This window comes from Chelonia mydas, chromosome 7 (assembly GCF_015237465.2).
Source record: "Chelonia mydas isolate rCheMyd1 chromosome 7, rCheMyd1.pri.v2, whole genome shotgun sequence".
In the NCBI taxonomy this organism is placed as follows: domain Eukaryota; kingdom Metazoa; phylum Chordata; order Testudines; family Cheloniidae; genus Chelonia; species Chelonia mydas.
The window spans coordinates 88241124-88263324 of NC_057853.1; the positions used below are offsets into that span (position 1 = coordinate 88241124).

The window sequence follows — 22201 nt, forward strand, 5'->3', positions numbered from 1 at the left end:
TTCTTCAAAGCAATACAAAAATATCCAAACTGGAAACCTTCCTTTAGGACACATTTAATAAGTGTAATTTCTTATGGGGCCTGTCATTCTCACAGCCACTGATTGATTCCAATTACCATAATTGCACTTCTGCATTATAATTAGTCTTGTTTAATGGCATATGTTATATATGTCAAACTTCAGCATGAATTCCAGGTCATTCAGAAAACTTTGGGAAATCCACCAGGGATCTTTGAATATTACACGCTCAATTTTTGTTCCTTCCAGTAATCAAGACAATGGATACATCAGAGTATAAATAACACATGGTAGGAAGAGAACTAAATATTCATATTTTACCAATACTATGCAAAGCACCCAAAAAAGTTTTTAAAAAAATCAATTTTGGACATGGGACACGTAAGCATATAAATGATAAAATAAGAAGATGAGACTGAATGACTGAGGATGGATCACTTGATAATTGCCCTGTTCTGTTCATTCCCTCTGAAGCTTCTGACACTGCCTACTGTCAAGACAGGATACTGGGCTACATGGACCAGTCAGACCCAGTACAGTCATTCTTATGTTCTTAAAACAAGAATTTGGTTGAGTCATATAAATTATATTAAAGGGAAAAAAACTATTTCAAGTAGAAATGTATTGATTTCCCAATTAAAATGAAATGATTATTGATTGATACAGCAGCTTCAGAATGGCAGAAAAAATAATAAAACTCGCACAGCACCTTCCAACACAATTTGTAATTGTTCTCAATTTTCTATATGTGCAAAATCTAAGGGTGTTTTATTTTTACTGTATACTGTAAATTAAAAAAAAACAAAATTTTTAAATTGTTACATTGGCATCATTTCCTCTCAGCATACAATTTTTTAGCTTTGGGGTTAAACATTTCAATGTTTGGGGCATTCTGTTTTCTATACATTTGCATGGAGAGAGAATCAAAATCAAAATCCTCAACTTTACCTTCACGGTTCTACATATCTCCATCCCTGCCTCTCTCTGACTGCTAAAACCCTATGTTTTGCCACTTCTCCTTCCTTTCACACACACTTTGTATCCTTCTTCCATAACCACTTCTGTGCCTTCTCATACAGATTTCTCAAATACAGCTGGAATGATCTCCTAGGTGTCATATGCCATACTACCTCCATTCTTGGCTCCAAATACCTCCTCAAACTCCACCTCTTTCAAATGCCTTGTCAAAGGAAACCCATACTCCCATGCCAAACTAACCACAATAAATAAATCTTTATTAAAAAACATATGGAAATCAAGAAACCTGATGGCCTTATATTGTATACATCTTAAAGCTGAATGAACTATTCATAATTTGTCTGAAGATTTTATTTTTTTTTTAAATCAGAGCATATCATGGTATGTAACATTGTAATTCATTAGTTGAATTTATTCAACAATTTAAAGCAATCTATTTTCAGTTTAAAGATTGTGACAAGTTCATTCAGAGCATTCAATACTTTGTAGATTCAACATCTTACCTGTGCTGAGTTGTAACTGGGCAGCTAAGTCACGTAGTATTGATTCTCTTGCAAGCACACTGGCACAAATAGTTCCATGTGCACATTCTGGGAAAATGTGCATTAGTATATACTGATAACCCAAGAAAGCAAATGCAAAAGTGGTGCAAGCATATACCAAGCCAATTCATTTAAAAATTGAAGCAAATAGTCAGACTTTCTTTGTAGTATTAGCCCACCTTTAGTAAGGTGTTCTCTCTCATTTTGTGTCTTATCTATTCCAAATCATAATTTCCTTAGGGTAGGGACAATGTCTTTTCATTATGAAGTGCAATGAACATCTGGTGCTGTATTAGTAAATACTGTTGCTAATGCAGTTGTTTTAGCAAGTTAAAGATTGAACAAAGGCTCCAATTTGTATGTTCAAATGATATGTTTTTGAACTTGCATTCTTTAATTTGGTTTTCTAATTTTAAATATTTAAATATATATAATATTATATTTGTATTGGACAATTGGCATGACTTCTCACTGAAGTCTTTCAGGCATCTGGCCTTATGAAATGCCTCAGCAGATAGCACAGATATGCTACATCAGGGATCGGCAACCTATGGCACGTGTGCCAAAGACGGCATGTGAGCCAATTTTTAATGGCACACTGCTGCCTGCCGGGTCCCAGCCACCAGCCCCGCTCAGCCCGCTGCCGAACCCAGGCCAGGACCCCAGCAGGCAGCAGCGTGCCATTAAAAATCCTGCCCGCCCCGGCCCATTGCTTCTCTGTCCCCTCCCCCGCCTCTTCCCCCAGCGTGCTGGGTTCCTGCCCCTCCTCCTCTCGCTCCCTGCTGCCAGTCAGCTGATGGCCCGTGCGAGGGAGGGGGAGAAGCGGAGCCACAGCGTGCTGACTGCTCCGGGGAGGAGGCGGAGAAGAGGTGGGGACGGGGACGGAATCAGGGCATATCCCCTCCAGCCCCCCACCGTGAGTTGCTCAGGACAGGGGGCTGGGAGCACCCCCACGACCCCAGCCCACACCCCCAGCCCTCTGCCCTGATCCCTGCACCCCCCTCACACCACACCCAGCCCTCTGCCCTGACCCCTGCATCCCCCTCACACACCCAGCCTCCTGCCCTGATCCCTGCACCCCCCCACACACACTCAGCCCTGTGTCCTGACTCCTGCATCCCCCTCACACACACCCAGCCCTCTGCCCTGACCCCTGCACCCCACACATACCCCAGCCTCCTGCCCTGACCCCAATCCTGACTCCAGCACCTCCCACACATACCCAGCCCCGACACAGCTCTTGCCCTGACTCCTGCACCCCTTCACATGCCCCAGCTCCCTGCCCTGACTTCTGCACCCTCCCCACACACCCCCAGCCCCCTGCCCTGACTACTGCATCCCCCCACACACATACCCAGCCTCCCCACACCCCATGTCCTGACTCTTGCACCCCCTACATTCCCACCCTTGCACCAAATGGAAGCTGCCCAGGAAAGCACTCCACCCCCAAACCTCCTGCCCCAACCCTGAGCCCCCTCCCTCATTCTAGCTCCTGGCTAGACCCTACACCCCAACCCCCAGCCCTGTGCTCAGTGCACTCCCACCCTCAGCTCAGTGCAGAGAGAGAGGAAGAGAATGGGCTAGAACAAGGAAGAAGGTAGGTACCCATTCTATGTGGGCAGGGCCGGATCCCAGACCGGCAGCGGGCTGAGCAGGGCCGGCAGCCGGGACCCTGGCTGGCAGGAGCCGGCGGACGGAACCCTAGACTGGCAGCAGGCTGAGTGGCAGCGGGCTGAGCCGCTCAGCCCACTGCCAGTCTGGGGTTCTGGCTGCCGGCCCCTTGCCAGCCAGGGCCCCGCTCAGCCTTCTGCCGGCCTAGGTGAATGGAACCCCAGGCCGGCAGCGGGCTGAGTGGGCTGGCAGCGTAAGATCAGCATTTTAATTTAATTTTAAATGAAGCTTCTTAAACATTTTGAAAACCTAGTTTACTTTACATACGACAATAGTTTTGCTATATAATATATAGACTTATAGAGAGAGACCTTCTAAAAAATGTTAAAATGTATTACTGGCACGCAAAACCTTAAATTAAAGTGAATAAATGAAGACCCGGCACACCACTTCTGAAAGGTTGCCAACCCCTGTGCTACATCAACAATGAATTTAAAAAAAAAAAATCTGTCCTCCTTACATGTCCCTCAAAGCTCCTTCTTAAAAAATGGTGTAAAGGGACTTAAAATATATATATTTCCTATTCAAGTTCAAATTTTGATTATGAGAAACAACGTTAGTCAATTCATTTGTAAGTGAATGAATCAGATTGCACTGTGAAATCTAAAGGTAACTAATGGGCCCATTTACTGTAAAGCCAGGCCTAATAAAAAGGAAATTATTTATTCAATTAAACAACTATTCATTTGGCCTGGTACTATTTGATGAGCTAATTTTAGTTACAAGAAAACCCATTACACCAGCCACAAGTCTGATTCACTTTATTCAAAGCCTTGTTTAAGAAAACTATCCTCAGAATAGATGAGCCTCAAATGAACATCATGGATCAAAATCTGCATTGACTTGCATCCCATTCAAAATCAGTTACTTCAGAGGAACAGAAGAGTGAAAAAAATCAGTGCACAATTTTGCTCTGTGGATGTACACACATGCAAAAATGAACTTATTTTTCCTTATAAAGAACCAGTTTCCCAAACTACATAGTTCATGTTCCAAGATGTACATTCTAAAAGCACAGTTGCCTTCATAACAAAAAAATGGTTACTAACCTGCTCTGTCATTGTTCTTTGAGACGTGAGTGCCAATGTATATTCCACTCAGGTTTGTTCATGCCAAGCGCACTGCTGTTGGAGGGTTTTCCCCCCGCAGCAGTACCAGTCAGGGCAGTGCACACAGCCTACCCCTCTCACAGTTCCTGAAGAGGCTATATAAGGGCAACGGCACCCTGATCCCACCCTCAGTTGCTTCACCCCAGAGCAGGTGGTTTAAAATTCCAATGGAGAAGGAATGGAGGGAAGACTGTGGAACACAAGTCTGCACCCACATCTCATAGAGCAACAGTTACAGAACAGGTTAGTAAGCTTTTTTCTTCTTTGAGTGTTTGCAGGTCTGTATTCCACTCAGATGACTCCCAAGCAGTACTGTTTGGGGGATGGGTTCGGAGTCTACTTGAACAATGATTACAGTATCACTTTGCATCTGACCTACAGGCCATCGGGCGACAGGCAAAGTCAGTACAAAGGTCGGAAACCACTGTCGGTACTGGAAAAGCCTCTCGAAGTAGAGTTCTCCACCAAAGCGTCCAGTACCAGGAAATCTTCCATTGTCAGTGCCAAAGAGCATAACAGAGTTAGTGGGGGTACGTAGGTGCCAAAGTGACAGATGCCAAAATAGGGGATGTAGACTGTGCCGGGATGAGGACTGTATCGGTACCAGCTCTACAGGCCTCTGCACCAAGGAAGGTGCTTGCTTTTTTGTCAGTACCAAGGCCATTGATTGTAGCAGCCCTAGCCCTGAATCTGTAGAAGCAGAGGAGCCTGGACAGCCAGCAGTACCAATACTATGTCCTCCTCTTGAATTAGTGGGGAGGCAGAATAAGTCCATCACTGCCACATAGGCTTTTAGCGTCACTGGAATGGAAAGAAGTAGCACCACACTATCCATAGGTACTGGAATTGGCAGCTGTCTCCCAGACAGTGCCAGAGTCAACAGTACAGCACTGGAATTTTCTTGCCTTGATACCAGGGAGATGCAAGTTAACGGCACAGCTCTACCTGGGGTGCCTGACTCTTGTGAACTTTGTGCGACTGTTTTTGATGAAGAGGACAAATCTCTTGTTGACTTTGAACATCCCTGATTCATTTTATGGGTCCTTTTCCGAGATACGTGAGAAGATGTAGATCAACCCACTTCCCTTTTTCAGGAAAGAATCAGAGCCCGGGAGTCCTTCCACTATCACCAACAAAGCGGAAGATGGTTGTGGGCAGCCAGTCCCACTGGCTGAAGAAGGTTCCTGTGCTGATGAATGCCTCATAGCCTGTTCCAACAGGTGCTGCTTCCAGCAAAGGTCTCGTGAAATCTGCATTCTCTTTCTGAAGGAGCAGCAGATATTATACTTTCCCTTAAGGTGATCTTTGTCTACACATAGCAAGCAGCGAGCATAGGAGTCACTGCTGGGGATCAAGACCCCCCCCCAACACGCAACATTTGAAACCTGGAGAATGGTGCAAACCCTCCAGTTCTAAGCATAACAAATTAGTATAAAAAATAACTGAACTAAGAACTACAATAAAGTACAAGTACTGACTATTTATAGGGTAAGACTCAATGACACAAGTGTGATGAAAAGCAAAACTGTAGAAGGCTCACACATGGGGAGTTCTGACTAAGGCCACTGGCAACAAGATGAACAAAGGGGGGCTGGAGTGGTGCCAACCTCATAAAGCCTCAGGAGGGGCCACAAGGGGGTTTGAGGCAAGTCGTACCAATGGGTATTGCTGCAGGAAAGAAATCTCCAGCTCCAGCATACATGGCACAAATATGCTGAGCAGAATACACATCGAAGAACCAGGAGTTTGCTGGGACCTCTACACCTTTTCTTCACCATCCTTTTTAAAAGGTCTCGGCCAGTTCATCGATTAGAGAAAAAAGTGTGTCCTTGAAATAACATACAAGCAACATTATTCCACAGTTATAGGTAAACAAATTACAGGTGTCAGGGACCAGTGCTGTACACTGTTTCATACGTTTAATTTTGCTCTCAATTACACCATCACAACTCTTAATGATGCCAATGCACATTGTGCCTGTGTATCTGGGGCCACAATTGAGCCCACTGAATAACAACAAAGGAAACCACTAAAGAACAGCATTTAAAAATATATATATACACAATTAGAATCACGCAAATTGCCTCTCCCCGCACCAGAAAGGGCCACTGCATCCCAACAGGAATTCATTGGGGTGGATAGCTTTAATCTGTCAGAACTGTATAATAATCCTGTACGTGGAACCTCACTGAAGACTCTACTGAATCAAAACACCCTACTGCTGCCATGCCCAAACCCATTCCCAAATCACAACTGTCCAATTTTGCATTGGTCAAATGTGATCACCCCTGGTAGCAGGGAGATTGTGGGGGGGTTAGCCATGACAATCACCCTCCTAACAGGTTTTTCAACATCAGGGCTCCCCCCTAGGCACTGCACCAGCAGAACTAAGATAATAGGTGGCTTGGAAATATAGATTAGATAGATGTTGGCACAGGGAGTGTCAGAGGTACAAACTAATCTCAGGAATTCAAATTCTCTATTCTAGTACACAGACCATTATACCATGTCTCTCTCTCAACTGGATTTGAATTCAAGAGTCCTAGTGAGCCATGAATAGTGGAAACAGCGAACTTAGTGGAAGATAGTCTTAGAATACATCAAAATTGTCATACCTACATATTGTGTATGAGTGGCCATGGCCTGCCCATGGCTTGAAGCAGTGAATTCCACACTCCCCTCAACAACCCTTGTTATCATTCACAAAGCCTATTTGCTCAGGTTATACAGGGGAGGGGGGAAGTTTACCCCAAAATAAAAAGGCAATATTGTGCTAATGAATCCTGCTGTTTACAAGCAATGAAAACTGGTATTACAATATATTAGCTTCTTCTGCTAAAATGGACACTTTCGGATTTGATTAAGAATTTTCTTTTCATTTTATTTCCTTATTACTTTCACTAGTTATTCCTTTTCTACTGTTCACCTATTTTAATTACACTCATCTACAAATTGTTTAACACAAAGGGAACAAATATGTTTAAAGAACTTCCATGAATGGAATATTAAAAAGAAAAATAATAAAATGTTGAAACAATCCTTTTTCTTTTGCAGCAACGAGGACAACATGCATTACAACTTTCTCACAGAACTCGAGCTGTGCAAGATATTTTCCAGGAGCAGCATCTAACTCCAGGTGCGACTGAATGGGTATCTTGGGAGGGCTTTTTTTTCCTACGTCTGTCAGTTAGGCTGCAAAGAGGGCTTATTTTGTTATTTTATCCCTTTATATATAATTTTCCTTTTCTACACTTTATCACCCTGAGGAATTTATTTTTATTCATATATTATATATTTTATATCATCTTTCAGATAACGTAGCCTAAAGTTCTTATGAAAACTACATTCTGTGTGACTAAAAAAAAAAAAGGCCCACTGTAGCGGAGTAGCTTACAATGCCATATATGTCTAAATCTATGTACAGCTCTTAAAAATACAACAGCAAGTGAGAGACTAACTTTTTCCCTTTCCAAACTCCACACATATAATTTCTATTATATCCAAATGTTATTTTAAAAGATAATATCCCCCACATAAAGAACTTTCCTTTTTTTATTTTTAAAATGAGATCAAAGATTTGAGAGACAGAAACAGTTTAAAATTATAGAGGTGGTTCCAGACAATGCTATGATAAAGTTATATATAACACTTTTAGGGATTTATTAAAAAAAAACAGGAAAATTTTCTCCAGGCTGAAGTTGCATTATACTGTGATCTCTCAATTTCAGTGAAGTCTGCTTGATTGTGGGTTAGTCTCCCCAGGGAAGCAGTGAAAGTCCTATCACTTACGTAATTTAAAAGAGGGCAGAACAAAGCATTCAAGAATACACTATTGGGGACAACTCTGTATTGGCAGGGGGAAAGACAGGATGATCTTTTTTTGTTTCTGAGCCCAATCCTGCAAGTGTTACTCATATGAGCAGTCCCACTGAAGTGTTGTGTTGATAAGCAGGTATCTTGGGCCCAACCAGGGATAAGATGTTAATAAAACCCTTGTTCACTGTTATATCATAAAACAGTTAAGTGTGGTCCAGAGTTTTGTGTCAAGCTATTGCTGGCTTAGTCCCATTGGAACAAGCCTGATTAAATATCTTTTTAGCCTTTTACTAAAGACACAGAAAATAGGAAACAGTTAAAACATTAAGACTTTCATTTTAATGATATCCTTTATTCCTTTTTTCTGTAGCTGTATAGTCTTGCACAGGGAAAACCTCTGTTTGATAACCTTTTGGATGGAGCTAAAGTAGTATTTACTGGGTTTTTGGTTTTTTGTTTTTGTGGAGAAAACGTTAGTGTAGAGAAAACAGCATCAAGTCAAACTGTTGTTCAAGGTCAGTTCTGTTTCCTTCAAGGGAAAAAAAGACACAAACAAAAGGGGAGAGAAAATAATAGCAAAGATAGAAAATGCAACTTCTATCTCTATGGCTGACTCTCACTTGCCATCTCACTTCTGGATAAACAGACCCAGCACAGCCACTCCAAGACTTAATAAAAGGCTGACAGGTGCTGGCAGAAGTAAAGGCTTTGCTTAGCTTGCCTTTCTGGTCACAGGGCCACAGCAGCACTGCAAAGGTGAAGTTGTCTCTGCTGGCTATGCCACACTCTTAGTAGACAGAGGCAGAAAGAGCAAGGTAGGAAGGAAGATGGGGAAGAGCAGAGTGACACGAGGGAGAAGGTGACAGCAAAAACCTCAGGCTCACATCTCAGGTGTTGTTCAGGATTTAGCTGAAGCTGCTGATCTCCTCTGATTTCCACTCAATGGCCTGGTCCTGTTAACTGCCTTTCAGCATCAAGAAAACAAAACAGTTCATGGTGGCTCTCAGGAAAAGGTGGAGTTAGCAGACATGATAGTGAAGCTCACTCCTTGCAGTCCACCTATCCCACTATTCTTGTCAGTGCTCCTCACCTAAAAGAATATCCAACCTCATCCCATTAAAATCAACCACACCACATTTCAGTGATTTTAAACTATAAGCTTTTCCTCTCTTTTCTGGGATCTTTCAGCTTGTGGTTTTGCCAACCCCTGATTGTACCTGGAGTTCTTTTTACTTAAGTGATCCAGTTAGTAATTGGATACTTGTCTGCACCTCTTGCTTACTTTTCTAAACACTTATGGAACGAGCTGAACTGAACTTTTGTTACCTTGGACAACTTAAAGCCCAGGCCTCTGCACAACAGAATTCTACAGGACAACTTGAATGAGAAAGGATTAGTCAAGAAAGATAGATTTTTCAGGATCAGGCTTAGATTCAGCCATACTTTTCAGAATGTTCATATATATTTTAAGTTACAGTAGAATTCCGGTAACAGATTATCTTCTCTCAAGGCCTGCAAAATGCTCGGGCCTCTAACAAAATAATAAAAGTAGTTGCTTCAAGTACACGTTAGCTGCTTTTCAAAGGTAAGCTTCTGTATTTATTACTGAAATACAACTGCAAATGAGTGATTTACCATTTAGAGGTAGCAGCTGCACGCGCACAGCAGTTAGTTTGCATCAAAAATTTCATAAGGGCTTTTTATGCTGTGTTACTTTCTACGAAAGGATCTATGGAATAAAGCTCCTTAAAATATATTGACATAATAGAGCCTAATGATTCTAATGAAGCCATTATGATCTTTGTGTCAGTCAGCCATGGACTAAGTACTTAAAGTATGCCCTGTCGCAACACACTGAAGCCAGATGGCATCGTATCAGTAATCTGTAGGATAACTAACATGGAGATTTTCTTTTTAAACTATACCTTTAAAACAATTATACTTTTCCTGAATAAGTTGTGGTGGCTAACCTAGGCAGACAAAGAAGATATTCTTTGGTTATCTATCTTGTTGACTATTAACCACCTGTAACTGTTTTCTGCACATTGTAGTTACCTAGGAACATGATGAGGCTTGGCCTATTGCGACACACCCCAAAGCACCTTGGACAGAGCCTCAGACATAAAGGTCATAAAATATTTAACAAAGCCTTTACAACCTCAAAAGATGCTGCAGTAATTATATTGAAAATGGAGTTCCATATACATTTATAGTAATCTTTACACAATTCTGATTTTAGTAAAGATTTAAAGCCAAATGGAAATAACAAACACACCGAAAAATCATTCAAGACAGTTTAATAACTTTAACATGACAAAAAAAAATTAAGAAAATACTGTTTTAGGGCAGCCACTCCATCTCTATCAGCAAGTGATCCAGAGTCCAAGAAACACTATGCATAACATAGTGAAAGCCTTAGATCTGAATTCCCTTCCTTTCATTAAAGATTTAACCTTAGCATCATTCAAGTTTTGCTTTCTATATGTATTAATTCACTGTACTAAGTCTCCATCAAGGGTATAAAAAACACAAGCCAGAGTTATCACTTCATTTCCAGCCTCTTCGCTGTTCTTGTGAGTAGACACACAGGTAGAGCTGAATTACATAGGTTTCATACAAGAAGGCTGAATGGTATTTTCCAGTGGTGCAGTGAATTAGACATGACCTCATATTAACTCATCCCCTACCATGGTACCTCAGCTATGGGGAATGGGTTCTTTCTCCTTTAACAGAGGATGCAAAAAAAAAATAATAATAATCATAGGACTAGATGCTGATGCAAATGCATAAGGAAGAAAAAATGTCTTTAAGAAGGCTTCTGAGGCCTTGGATCCAGGCACATAGGAATAAGCGATGCTATTCACCTGCTTACTCCTTACCAAACCACGTGGGATGGAGGAGAGCAGGGAATGGACGAAAGCTTGGCTACATCTCCACTCCCTGCCTATAGTATCCAAGCCAGCATGAGCAGTCATAATTTATGGCTAGTAATAAAGGTCAGCGGGTAACTAGCTTCTGGGAGCAAGAGGAATTTGACTCAGTGGTGTGTTTCTCTGAGTCACAATACTTCCTGGGACTACCCCTAGAGTGGTGCAATTTATGCACCACCACTGTGTACTCAGGACTGTACCTAGTCAGATTCTAGACCTTACATGATATTTTTTATGATTAAATATTGCAAGAAAAATTTTTAGACACTGGTTTATTCCAAATGTTATTGAGATGGAGTTATGGGGAATTCATCAACAATGTTCCCTGAGATCATGTTGGAAGAGCCAAATCCTAGCATTATACTGGATGAATCATACAGGTGTATATTGAAATCTAGCAGTATTGAACAGAGAAAAGTTGTACAGTGTTCTCTTTACACATTCTTTTCCTATAGTTTGACGTATTAGACAATGTGAAAGACATAAAAATTAAGACGTGGTATGGTTTATTGATTCTGGAAAGCTGAATTATGTCTGCTTGTCAGGAGAACAAGTAGTTGCACAAAGAATAAAAATGGAATTTTTGACGGAAACCAAAACACACCCCAAAATTGTGTGTTAAACATTAAGTCCCACTGCCATCTTGTGGCAAACACTATAACTCTTCTTTCTGAACATAAAAGCAAAAACACCTTTGAATAGTTTGGGATAAACTCCTTGCAGCAAAATTACAGTGGACAGATCATTTCCATTTTGCTACTTTGTTGTGGAAACAGTAAAACAAGGGTGTATGAAAATCCCACTAAGAACATATCTGCATCTTTAGGCACCAAAACATGTTTAAAATTTGGCAGTGCTTTGTACATGAGAAGTGCTCAGTGCCTAAAAGTGTTGCTTAACAACTAGGAATACTATGCTATCTCTCTCAGACATTACTGACATGCCCATAGTACCTAATTACTAGCTATATAGCTGTTACTAAGCTATAGAAGAATAATTTAGGGGATTTTTTTCCATTTTAGGTTCAGATAACCAGCAACTAGAGGACAGATCTTTTAGACTTCATCTAGTAGTCTGTATCTATATACATAAGTATTTAAACACACCCATGGTATGTGAATATAAAAACAAATATAGAAGATTACATGCTATTACCGTTGGAGTGGTGTTAATGATTTTCTTCAATCACATCAATTTTTTCCCCCAGTCAACAAAATGCTAGGTCTATTTCAAACTCAAAAGGCAGCATGACCCCTTCCTCAAAAGTTTTCTGTGAGATTTATAAACAAGCACATTTATTTCTTCAACATAATTACTTACACACAAACCCTTTTCAAAATCAGAAAGAATTGCAGTTTTTAGAAGACTACACACACACACATAGAAAGCTACCTGCCATCACTGATAGGATGACTATCTGTAAAGTTTGCAAGGTTTTAATTTATACCAGAATATTCACAAATCAATAGAAGTGTATGCAAGAATGCTTTTCTTTTCTCATTATAACTAAATTATATTATCCAATAGTTTGGAGTGATATAGTTTAAGCGTCTTTTCAGGATGTTTGCATATAACACTAATTCTGTTATGTAAAGACAAATTACTCCTCAATAGTGACCTTTAAAAAAAACAGTATTGGTCTTATAGGTGCAAATCTTTAAGATTAAGGCGAAAAAGAGAAGTACTTGCATATAAAAAGGGAAAATATTAATGTATTTCTATTTTAATCCAAATTTCTTCAGATCATAGTGAAACTTTAAAATGCTGACCCATTAAATTGTGAATGAAATAGAACAAAACATTAAAATAATATTAACATTCTGCCAAATAGATTTCATACCCACAATTTACTCTATTTTCTGTGCTCAGTAAGATAATTGTTTTTCAAAATTTCTATCGTGTTTATTTATGTTCTTTAGTATGAGGATTTCAGATTCATTTGTATATATTACAATAATATTTGTTATAAAAATATAGAGTAATTAATTATCAATGTTCTTTTGGCAAGCAAAGGGATATAAAGCCCACTGGCTTCTAAAGGAAGGCTCCCATTGACATCTGTGGATCAGGCCCTACTGGGTTAAATTAAGAACAATTCAAAACTTAAGGATAGACTGATGTCAATATTGGTCTAAATTAGGGTTGTCAAGCAATTAAAAAATTAATTGGGATTAATCGTACTGTTAATAATAGAATACCATTTATTTGAATATTTTTGGATGTTTTCTACATTTTCAAATATATTTATTTCAGTTACAACACAGAATACAAAGTGTACAGTGCTCATTTTATATTTATTTTTGATTACAAGTATTTGCACTGCAGAAAAACAAAAGAAATAGTATTTTTCAATTCACCTAATACAAGTACTGTAGTCCAATCTGTTTATCATGAGTGGAATTTACAAATGTAGAATTATGTACAAAAAACCCTGCATTCAAAATAAAACAATGTAAAACTTGCGAGCCTACAAGTCCACTCAGTCCTATTTTTTGTTCAGACAAACAAGTTTGTTTACATTTTCAGACAATAATGATGCCTGCTTCTTGTTCATGTCACCTGAAAATGAGAATAGGCATTCGCATGACACTGTTGCAGCCGGCGTTGCAAGATATTTACATGCCATATGTGCTAAAGATTCATATTTCCCTTCATGTTTCAACCACCATACCAGAGGACATGCGTCCATGTTTATGATGGATTCTGCTCGCTAACAATCCAAAGCTGTGCGGACCAATGCATGTTCACTTTCAGTATCTGAGTCAGATGCCACCAGCAGAAGGTTGATTTTCGTTTTTGGTAGTTTGGGCTCTTTTGTTTCCACATCAGAGTTTTGCTCTTTTAAGACTTCTGAAAGCATTCTCCACACCTCGTCCCTCTCGGATTTTGGAAAGCACTTCAAATTCTTAGACTTTCGGTCAAGTGCTGTAGCTATCTTTAGAAATCGCACATTGGTACCTTCTTTGCCTTTTGTGAAATCTGCAGTAAAAGTGTTTTTAAAATGAACATGTGCTGGGTCATCATCCAAGAATGCTATAACATGAAATATATGGCAGAATGTGGGTAAAACAGAGCAGGGGACATACAATTCTCCCTCAGGGAGTTCAGTCACAAATTTAATTAACACGTTATGTTTTTAACGAGCATCATCAGCATGGAAGCATGTCCTCTGGAATGGTGGCCGAAGCATGAAGGGACATACGAACGTTTAGCATATGCCAGCTACAAAAGTGCCATGCAAATGCCTGTTCTCACATTCTGGTGACATTGTAAATAAGAAGACAGCAGCATTATCTCCCGTAAATGTAAAGAAGTAGGACTCAGCAGACTTGTAGGCTCTGAAGTTTTACATTGTTTTGTTTTGGTGTGCAGTTAAGTAACAAAAAAAAAATCTACATTTGTAAATTGCACTTTCATAACAAAGAGACTGCACTACAGTACTTGTATGAGGTGGACTGAAAAATATTATTTCTTTTATCATTTTTACAATGCAAATATTTGTAATAAAAATAATATACACTTTGATTTTAATTACAACACGGAATACAATATACTGAAAATGTAGAAAAACATCCAAAATATTTAATAAATTTCAATTGGTATTCTATTGTTTAACAATGCGGTTAAAACTGCGATTAATTGCAATTAATTTTTTTAATCATGATTAATTTTTTTGAGTTAATCCCGTGCGTTAACTAGGATTAATCAACTAGTCTAAATATCTTATTGGCTTCTATTATATGGAAGTTGTCTCCAGATTTAGAAATGAGCCTCATCCTGTACTCTCCAAATCAATTTCAGCTCTAAAGAACTACAATAAGAGTAGTTGGTCAGTAGTTATTGCTAAAAAGCAGACAGAGGAATATTTGGAAAAATTAAATATACAATGGAAATCCTATCTGAGATACACACACACACACACACACACATACATATATGTATATATATCATATCCTGGAGTCCCAAGGTGATTAGTTAATGAAGATACTGAACTATTAGCAATTTTAGGTGAAAAGTCAGAGAATCATCGAGATACCTAGAGAAAAATGATACCACATCTACCTGGCAATTACTATCTAGAAACTCAAACTTTTAACCCTAGTAAAATATTGGAACAAAATTGCATGCAATTATTAAACATGTAGGAACATAATTACTAAGTACCATGTGTTTATAAGCATAATTCCACACAAATAAGATCTCATTTTCAGTCAACTGCAGGGTTTAGGCTTAATGGACAAACAAAACACAGTAGTTGGAGCCTTGCAATATACCTAGACTTCAGCAAATCATTTTAACATTTTGATACATTGTATACTTGAAAGATTGGATTTGATATAACCCATGCCCGCTGAAAACCCATGAAGCAAAAATAGTTAGGAATGATACACTAATTTTCAATACATTAGTTTGGGAGTAAATGGAGGAGAAGGAGGTTGGTTAGTGAATGCTGCAAGGATCATTACTGGGCCAAGTTTTGTTTAACTTCATTAATTATATGGGACAAGAACTCAAAGCCTTAAACAAACTCTCAGACACTAAATTGAAAAATGTTGCAACCAGCAGTAAGGGCATAGTAAGGGCATAGGACTCATACAATTATTAACAATGGAAAAATTCTGCAGAATATATTACAAAATTAGAAATATGTTCAAGAAATAGGTGTCTGATCCTGTGAAATACTGAGCACCTGCAACTCCTACAGAAGACAGAAGCATCTCTCAGGAACAAGACCAAAATGAGATTCACTCTGGAAAAATATAAACAAATACATGTGATAAAAACAGTCTGAAAACACAGATAATTAATGTGAGGGAGATATTTGGAAAGTAGAAATGCTGAAAGGGGTGACAGAGGATGTGAACTTGGAGTATGATGCAACAATATAAAAAGTCATTGAGATTTTTGGAATGTACATACAGAGGCATCATTGAACAAGAAAATCATCTCTCCGCTATGTCCTAGAGGAATGCACCTAGAACTCTGTATCCCTTTTTGAGCACCTCAGTGGCAGAAAGATGTCGACAAACTGGAGAGAATTTTTAGAGGAGAAACAAAAATTGTTAAGGATATGCAAGTATTAACTCATTAACTGGCATTTTGCTGGTGGAAGAGAGAAAAGTTCCCACTGCAGTACTGCCTAAAGGCCTCAATCAGATTGGGCCCAATTGTGCTCGGCACTGTGTAAACACAACAAATGACAGTCCCTGTCCCAAAGAGCTCACAGGCTAAAAGACAAAAAAGTAAAAGATGGATGGAACAAAAATCGGGCAGGATGGGGAGACAAAGCAACAAATATAATAGAATGTGTGATCCCTAGCCAGTCCCTAGTAGTGGTCACAGCTTGTCACCTCTCTGGCTGTTATCAGGTTGTAGTTTTCTATATGTATTACAAGACCAGAGAGGAGAAGGTTACAATAGTTAAGGCATGAGATGATCACAATTGGACAAGAGTTCTGACAACATGGGGAGACAGCAGAAGCTGAATCTTGGAATATTGCACAGGAAGAAGTGACAAGATTTCAATATGGTCTGGATGCATGAGTCAAAGGAGAAGGCCAAGCCAAAGACGACAGGTCTGAGCCACAGGGACAATGGTGTTGTTCACCATTACAAGCACAGGGGAGGAGAGGGATGTAGGGAGAAAGATCGGGAGCTTGGTTTTGGCCATGTTAAGTTATATTTTATAACAATTTGTCCAATGCAGAGCAGTTTTCTGAAGTGACAACCAAAATAGCCTATGATCCAAGCTGCTTTCTTTATGGATAATTTGGCCACATTTTTAAAAATGCAGGTCTTCCGGTTTTTGCAGCTCACATATTGCAGATGCCTGGCTGTTGAAGAAAACATATTTAGTTTCAGAAACAGCACTTGTGAAAGAGTGAAGATGAGTTTGTTTTAATTTGAAGGAAAGGGTTCATTTCCGATGCCGATCTTAGCTTTTTATTTTTAATTTTTTTAATTGACAGCTGTCTCATCCACTGAATATCAGGTTGGGGGCAATTCATAGTATAGATTCAGATAATGCTGTACATTTCAGTCATCTGTTTGATCGATACTATGAATTTTGAAATGTCCACAGGCCTTATTCAGTCAGTAGGATTTTTATATTTTCTCAATAATGTAATTATTTGCTTGAAATATGCTAAGAGCCCAGATCTCTTTTTCTCCCTGTTCTCACTGATGACATATGCATTTTGTGAAGATTATTTATGGAGGTCTTAATATATACACTCCACTAATGCAAGTAAATCTGGATCATGTATCATAAGGCATTTGAGTAGTGATTATAGTTTGTAGTTAGAGAAGTTTGTTTTAATTTTGTAGCAATAAATATTTCAATATCTATTTTTCTATTATTGTGTTCAAATATTTTGAACACAATTATAGAAAAACAGATATTGAAATTCAAATATTTTGAACACAATTTCAGTAACAATCATATTCACATACATAGCTTTTATTGTGTCATTTTCAGGTTCTAAATGGGAACAAAATATTCATAGTACGTTTATTCTGCAGTTGATGAGAAATCTCAAAGTGGTCCTGCAATTCAAAAGAAGACCTTAAAGACTTTATAACTAACAGCTGTCACTGGCACAGTGCTTGAGGCTATGTTATTGTAGGCTCAGTCATTCTATAAAACTGTCTCTTTCAGCCCCAATAAACCTATCAAGATTACTTCAACTTTTAGCAAGGGAACCCAGAACAAGACCAACATTTAAAAAGTAAGGCATTTAAAGTGGAATGTCAGAAATTTGAAGGGCACACCCTTATTTCTGAATAAAATATTGGGTCTGAATGAGCCAATCAGCCATATTTTTCTGACAAAGAAAAAAGGCATTGTTTGATATTGCTGTTAACCATATTCTGCTCCTTTAAATGTTCTGGTGCACCCACCACCCCCAATTTCAACCATTGCTATATTCATATGTTATACTTGTCATAACTCTTTACACTATAGTGAGTCAGCCTGCTGAAAATAAACTTTATGGTTTCCATTTAAAGCATGAGCCCAAATACTGAGTGGAAAAGTTTACCCGCTGTCCTAGTGTAAACCAGAAAGAGGAGGAAGTGGGGACATACTTGCAAAGTATATTGCAAGAAAAATATGTGCTTTGACACATCTAATAGAATGAATAATCTGTCTGCAGCTAGAGGATCCCTCCACTAGGAGCTTTTCTCGACTTTGGACACAGCAGGAGGGGGCTGGTGGCTGCCACTTCCATACCAAATCTCTTTTTAAAGGCTTTTCCAGGGGGAATGTCACACACTTGACAATTATCACTTGGAATGCCATATTGCAAGCCCAAATGAATTTTAATTGTAGACCCACAGTGCCCTCTTTCAAGCTCTGGTGGAAACCCCTCCAGCCTGAAAAGCAGGACTGTCAGACTGAGAGGAATTTTAAAATAAACCCAGTCATCAAGTAGCAATTAAAAAGCTTGGCGAAATGTAGCAAAGGAACCATTGGGGGGGGGGGAATCAGGTTTACACCCAAATTAATCTTTGGGGAACTGAGTTTCTTAAAGAGGCAGACAGGCCCAAGTCTGGGTCTGCTAGAAAGGAGGGGAGTAAGTCACCCAAACCAGCTGGGAAATAGTCAAGGGAATCACATCAAACACACACACACACACAGAGAGGCAGCAGTTGACGCTGTGACGAAGCCAACTTTTAATCACACCCTTCTGGCTCTTTCAAACGGGCTGTGTCTGTAGCACAGGCTCACAGACGTTTCTCACACAGGCCCACTGGGGAACTGTGCTGCCCTCACACTAACAATTCTCCACTGTTCCCAGGCCACCCCCTCGCCGCCCCGCGGGCCGCGCTCTGAACCCAGCGCTTCTCTCGGGAAGGCGGGGAGCGCGGCTCCCAGACAGGAGATTAGTAGGGGACGGGGAACAGAGTCTCTAGGGCAGCCGCGGGGGGAGGATAACGCCTCTTCTGCCCCTGTGGCTGTAGGCGGGGAAGGCTCAAAGTTTCCAGCCCCGGACGGAGGAGAGGAGCGGACATTTCTGCCAGCTTGGCCGGGCCCCGGAGCAGCGGCCGCTGCCCTCTCCCCTCCGCTTTCATCGCCACGGAAGCTGCAGGGCAGGCCCCCACTTCGCCAGCACCCCCCCCCCCGGGGCCCAAAGCAGGGGGCCCCCCGGGCGGGCTCTGGGGGGTGACCCCTGATGCAGCCGAGGCGCCACCGCCAAGCAACTTGTCACGCGCCTATTGCTTGAACCTCCCCCACCCCGGGTTCCCGGCAGCGTGACTGCACCGCTGCTCCCCGCCCAGCCCCGCACCCCCCGGGCCAGAGCGGGCGGGGGACGGTCGGGTTAATGGGATATTCAATATCCTGCAGTGTGCACTGCGTGCTCTGCACTTCCCGCGCCTAAAAGCCCCTAATGCGCTCTGGGCTTCCTCCCGCGGCTGCCCACAGGGGCTTTCAGGCTGGAGCCGATCGATGGGGCTTCTCCGGTGTCCGGGAGTCTCGCAGCAGCAGCCGCCAGGCAGGAGGGGGCCGGGAGCCGGGTTTTGCCTCTCAGCCGCTCTCTCCCCCTCCGCTTTCCGCTCCCACTGTCTCCAGTCCTGAACCGCGCGCGCGCGCCCCCCAGTGCACACCAGACCCCCCCCCCCCGCCCCGCCATTGGGTTGAGGGAGCAAGTTGTGGTGTCCGTCCAGCGGGGCCAAGGGTGGTTAGGGAGCATGCGCAGAGCGCTCAGGCACGCTCAACAAACAGCCAGGGAGCACACGCTGATGGGGAGCGGGCTGTGACCCTGCCCGTCCCGGGACGTCCTGACCGCTGCCGGGAGAGGGGGGGCGCCAGGGAAGGCGGCTCGCTCGAGCCTGGGAGCTGGGGAGGGTTGGAGTCAGCCCACGATTTATACAAGAGCCCAAAGAAACTTTGTGAGGCTTCCCTGCTCCGGCTGCCCCGCAGGGGGGGATTCAGCCCCCGCCTCGCTCGGGGCTCTGACCCGTCCCCGGCCTGACAGCAGCCCGGGACGGGCAGAGACAACTCGTCTCATTCGGCTCGCTACCATCTGCCGCCTGGTCCCCTAAACCGGAGGAGCGCGGAGCTCCGAGGAGACAGGCTCTGTGCCCACCCCTCCCGAAACCTAACGCGATGCTGGCGGCGACCTGGGGCAGAGGGGGGTCTGCCCATGTCCCCAGCGGCTGGTCCTACCTTTCCGATTTGGTGAATTTCCTAAAGGCCTGTCTGAGGTCGTGGAAAGACCTGTAGGTCTGGGGTTCCGCGGAGATGCCCTGTGCCCGGGTAGTGCGGGGTCCGATATGGGTGGTAGGCACTGGCAGCACTGACTGGCATTTGTGCAGTTTTCTTTTCAGTTCCTGGATCTCCTCTTCCTTCTCTGACAACCGCTTCTCCAACTCTTTAATTCTCTCTTCCTTCAGCTGCAAAATCTTGGCAAAGTCCCCTTCCAGCTCGCTCATTTTCCAACCTTTGCTAACTTTGTTAGCCTGCAGCAGCAGGGAAGGCGAGCGCTGAGTGAATGAAGCTTCTAAATAAGTGAGCAGGGAGATCTGCTGCCACTAATGGATGGTGAACAGCTTTCTTCGATCCACTTACTGCTGAATGGGCTGTAAACGGAGGCAGAGAAATCTGAAATCAGTGGAGAGGAGATGCTGAGTGCTAATCCGAACGCTCTGCTGGGAATAGGTGATTATCTTTCATTGAGAAACCAATTAGAGCTGTCCTTCCTCCCTTGATATCCGCCAAATTCACGAGGGGGGGGGCGAGGGGGGGAAGCATGCACTGAGCTCCTAAACTGCGTTTGATCAGAACAGCAGCTCTCCCTCCATCATACAATAATCACTGTCCGACATTAAGTGGTACACAAGAAGTGGGTGGGGGGCTTTGTGCCACTCTGCAAGACTTGATCCTTGAAATAGCAACAATTACCATGTGATCTAGAGGGTGACGCAGCTCCCTGTAACTGGATCCTAAGACTTTGGATTAAAAAAAAAAGAGCACTTCATAAATATTAAAGCGTCTTCAGCTAATAACTACATGAATCCATTCTCTCTCTCTCTCTTTCTCCACCCCCAACCCTCCCATCTCTTGCCACTGCTCATCTGGGTTGCATGACAAGGCTTTTGTGGTCCAGTTTGTTGTATAAGAAGAGTGTGGATAAGATCACTTGTAATTAGATTTCGACACAAGAATCAGGACTTTTCCCACAATAAAGCTTCAATATTTTTACTAAATGGTTAAGTGAGGCTATGACTGTACTGCTTTATGTTCATGAACTGAAAGGTAACAAAGAGTAAGTAGCTGTTGATGGCAAAGGACACCTAAAAATCTATGGACTTAGTTGTTTTGTCGGTCATTTGAGTCTTTAGGTACATAGAAGCTCAGTGTGCAGAATTATTCCTCTGTTTTAAATCTGATGACCTTCTACTCATACTCTACCAATTTATATGAGGAGCACTGATAGGGCACCATTTTCACTGTACTTTAAAAAAAAGTATTTGATAGTAGATACTAGTTATCTCCTGGAAAAGAAGACAAATGGGGCATCAGAACTGCTTTTCCCATCTTCAGAAAACACCCTAAAAATTCCAATCGCTGGTTCCTTAAAGCAGCTTAGTTTTACATTATCATAACCCCAGTAATTATATGGAAGGAATGTAATTTTAAAACCAAGCACCTTATGCACCCATGACACTAAATAAATTATAGCAACTTTTATTCTAAAAAATACCTCTGCTGATATTACAGTTTACTATTAGCATAGCCTCTTATCAAATTAATTTTTGTATCCCATCTGAAGTGCATGTTCAGTATTTCTTTATTATAGTACTAAATGTTCAACAATTCACTCTCTCACTTATAAACTATAAGGCTCTAACACCAGAGTACACTTCCAAATACTTGCTTGTTACTCTTGTAACAATGCCTCTTTATAATATTAAAAAATCATTCATACTCACCAAATGGTGGTAGAAAGAGCTTTCACTGCCTCTGAAAGTTAGAATTTTCATCCAATAAAATCTAAAATTTGTAGCAAGTTGACTGATAAGCAAAATAAAAAGTGTCATGCCAGTTAATAAGCCTCTACATGGTGCAGTTTTCGGGATGTGGGCCTCGGTGATTCACAGCACATGGAAATGCATTCTAAATTCTTACTTATTC

General features: G+C 41.4%; 1 protein-coding gene across 1 annotated transcript in view; it reads right to left on the bottom strand.

The window, feature by feature from the left end:
- Positions 1–20671, bottom strand: part of PRKG1 (protein kinase cGMP-dependent 1) — an 855891-nt gene extending 835220 nt beyond the window's left edge. Inside the window, exon 1 of the mRNA XM_007071587.4 lies at positions 20234–20671. Within this exon, the coding sequence (XP_007071649.1) occupies positions 20234–20499 (266 nt within the window). The 5' untranslated portion in view covers positions 20500–20671. The remainder of the gene's footprint in view (positions 1–20233) is intronic.
- Between the last annotated feature and the right edge of the window lie 1530 nt (positions 20672–22201).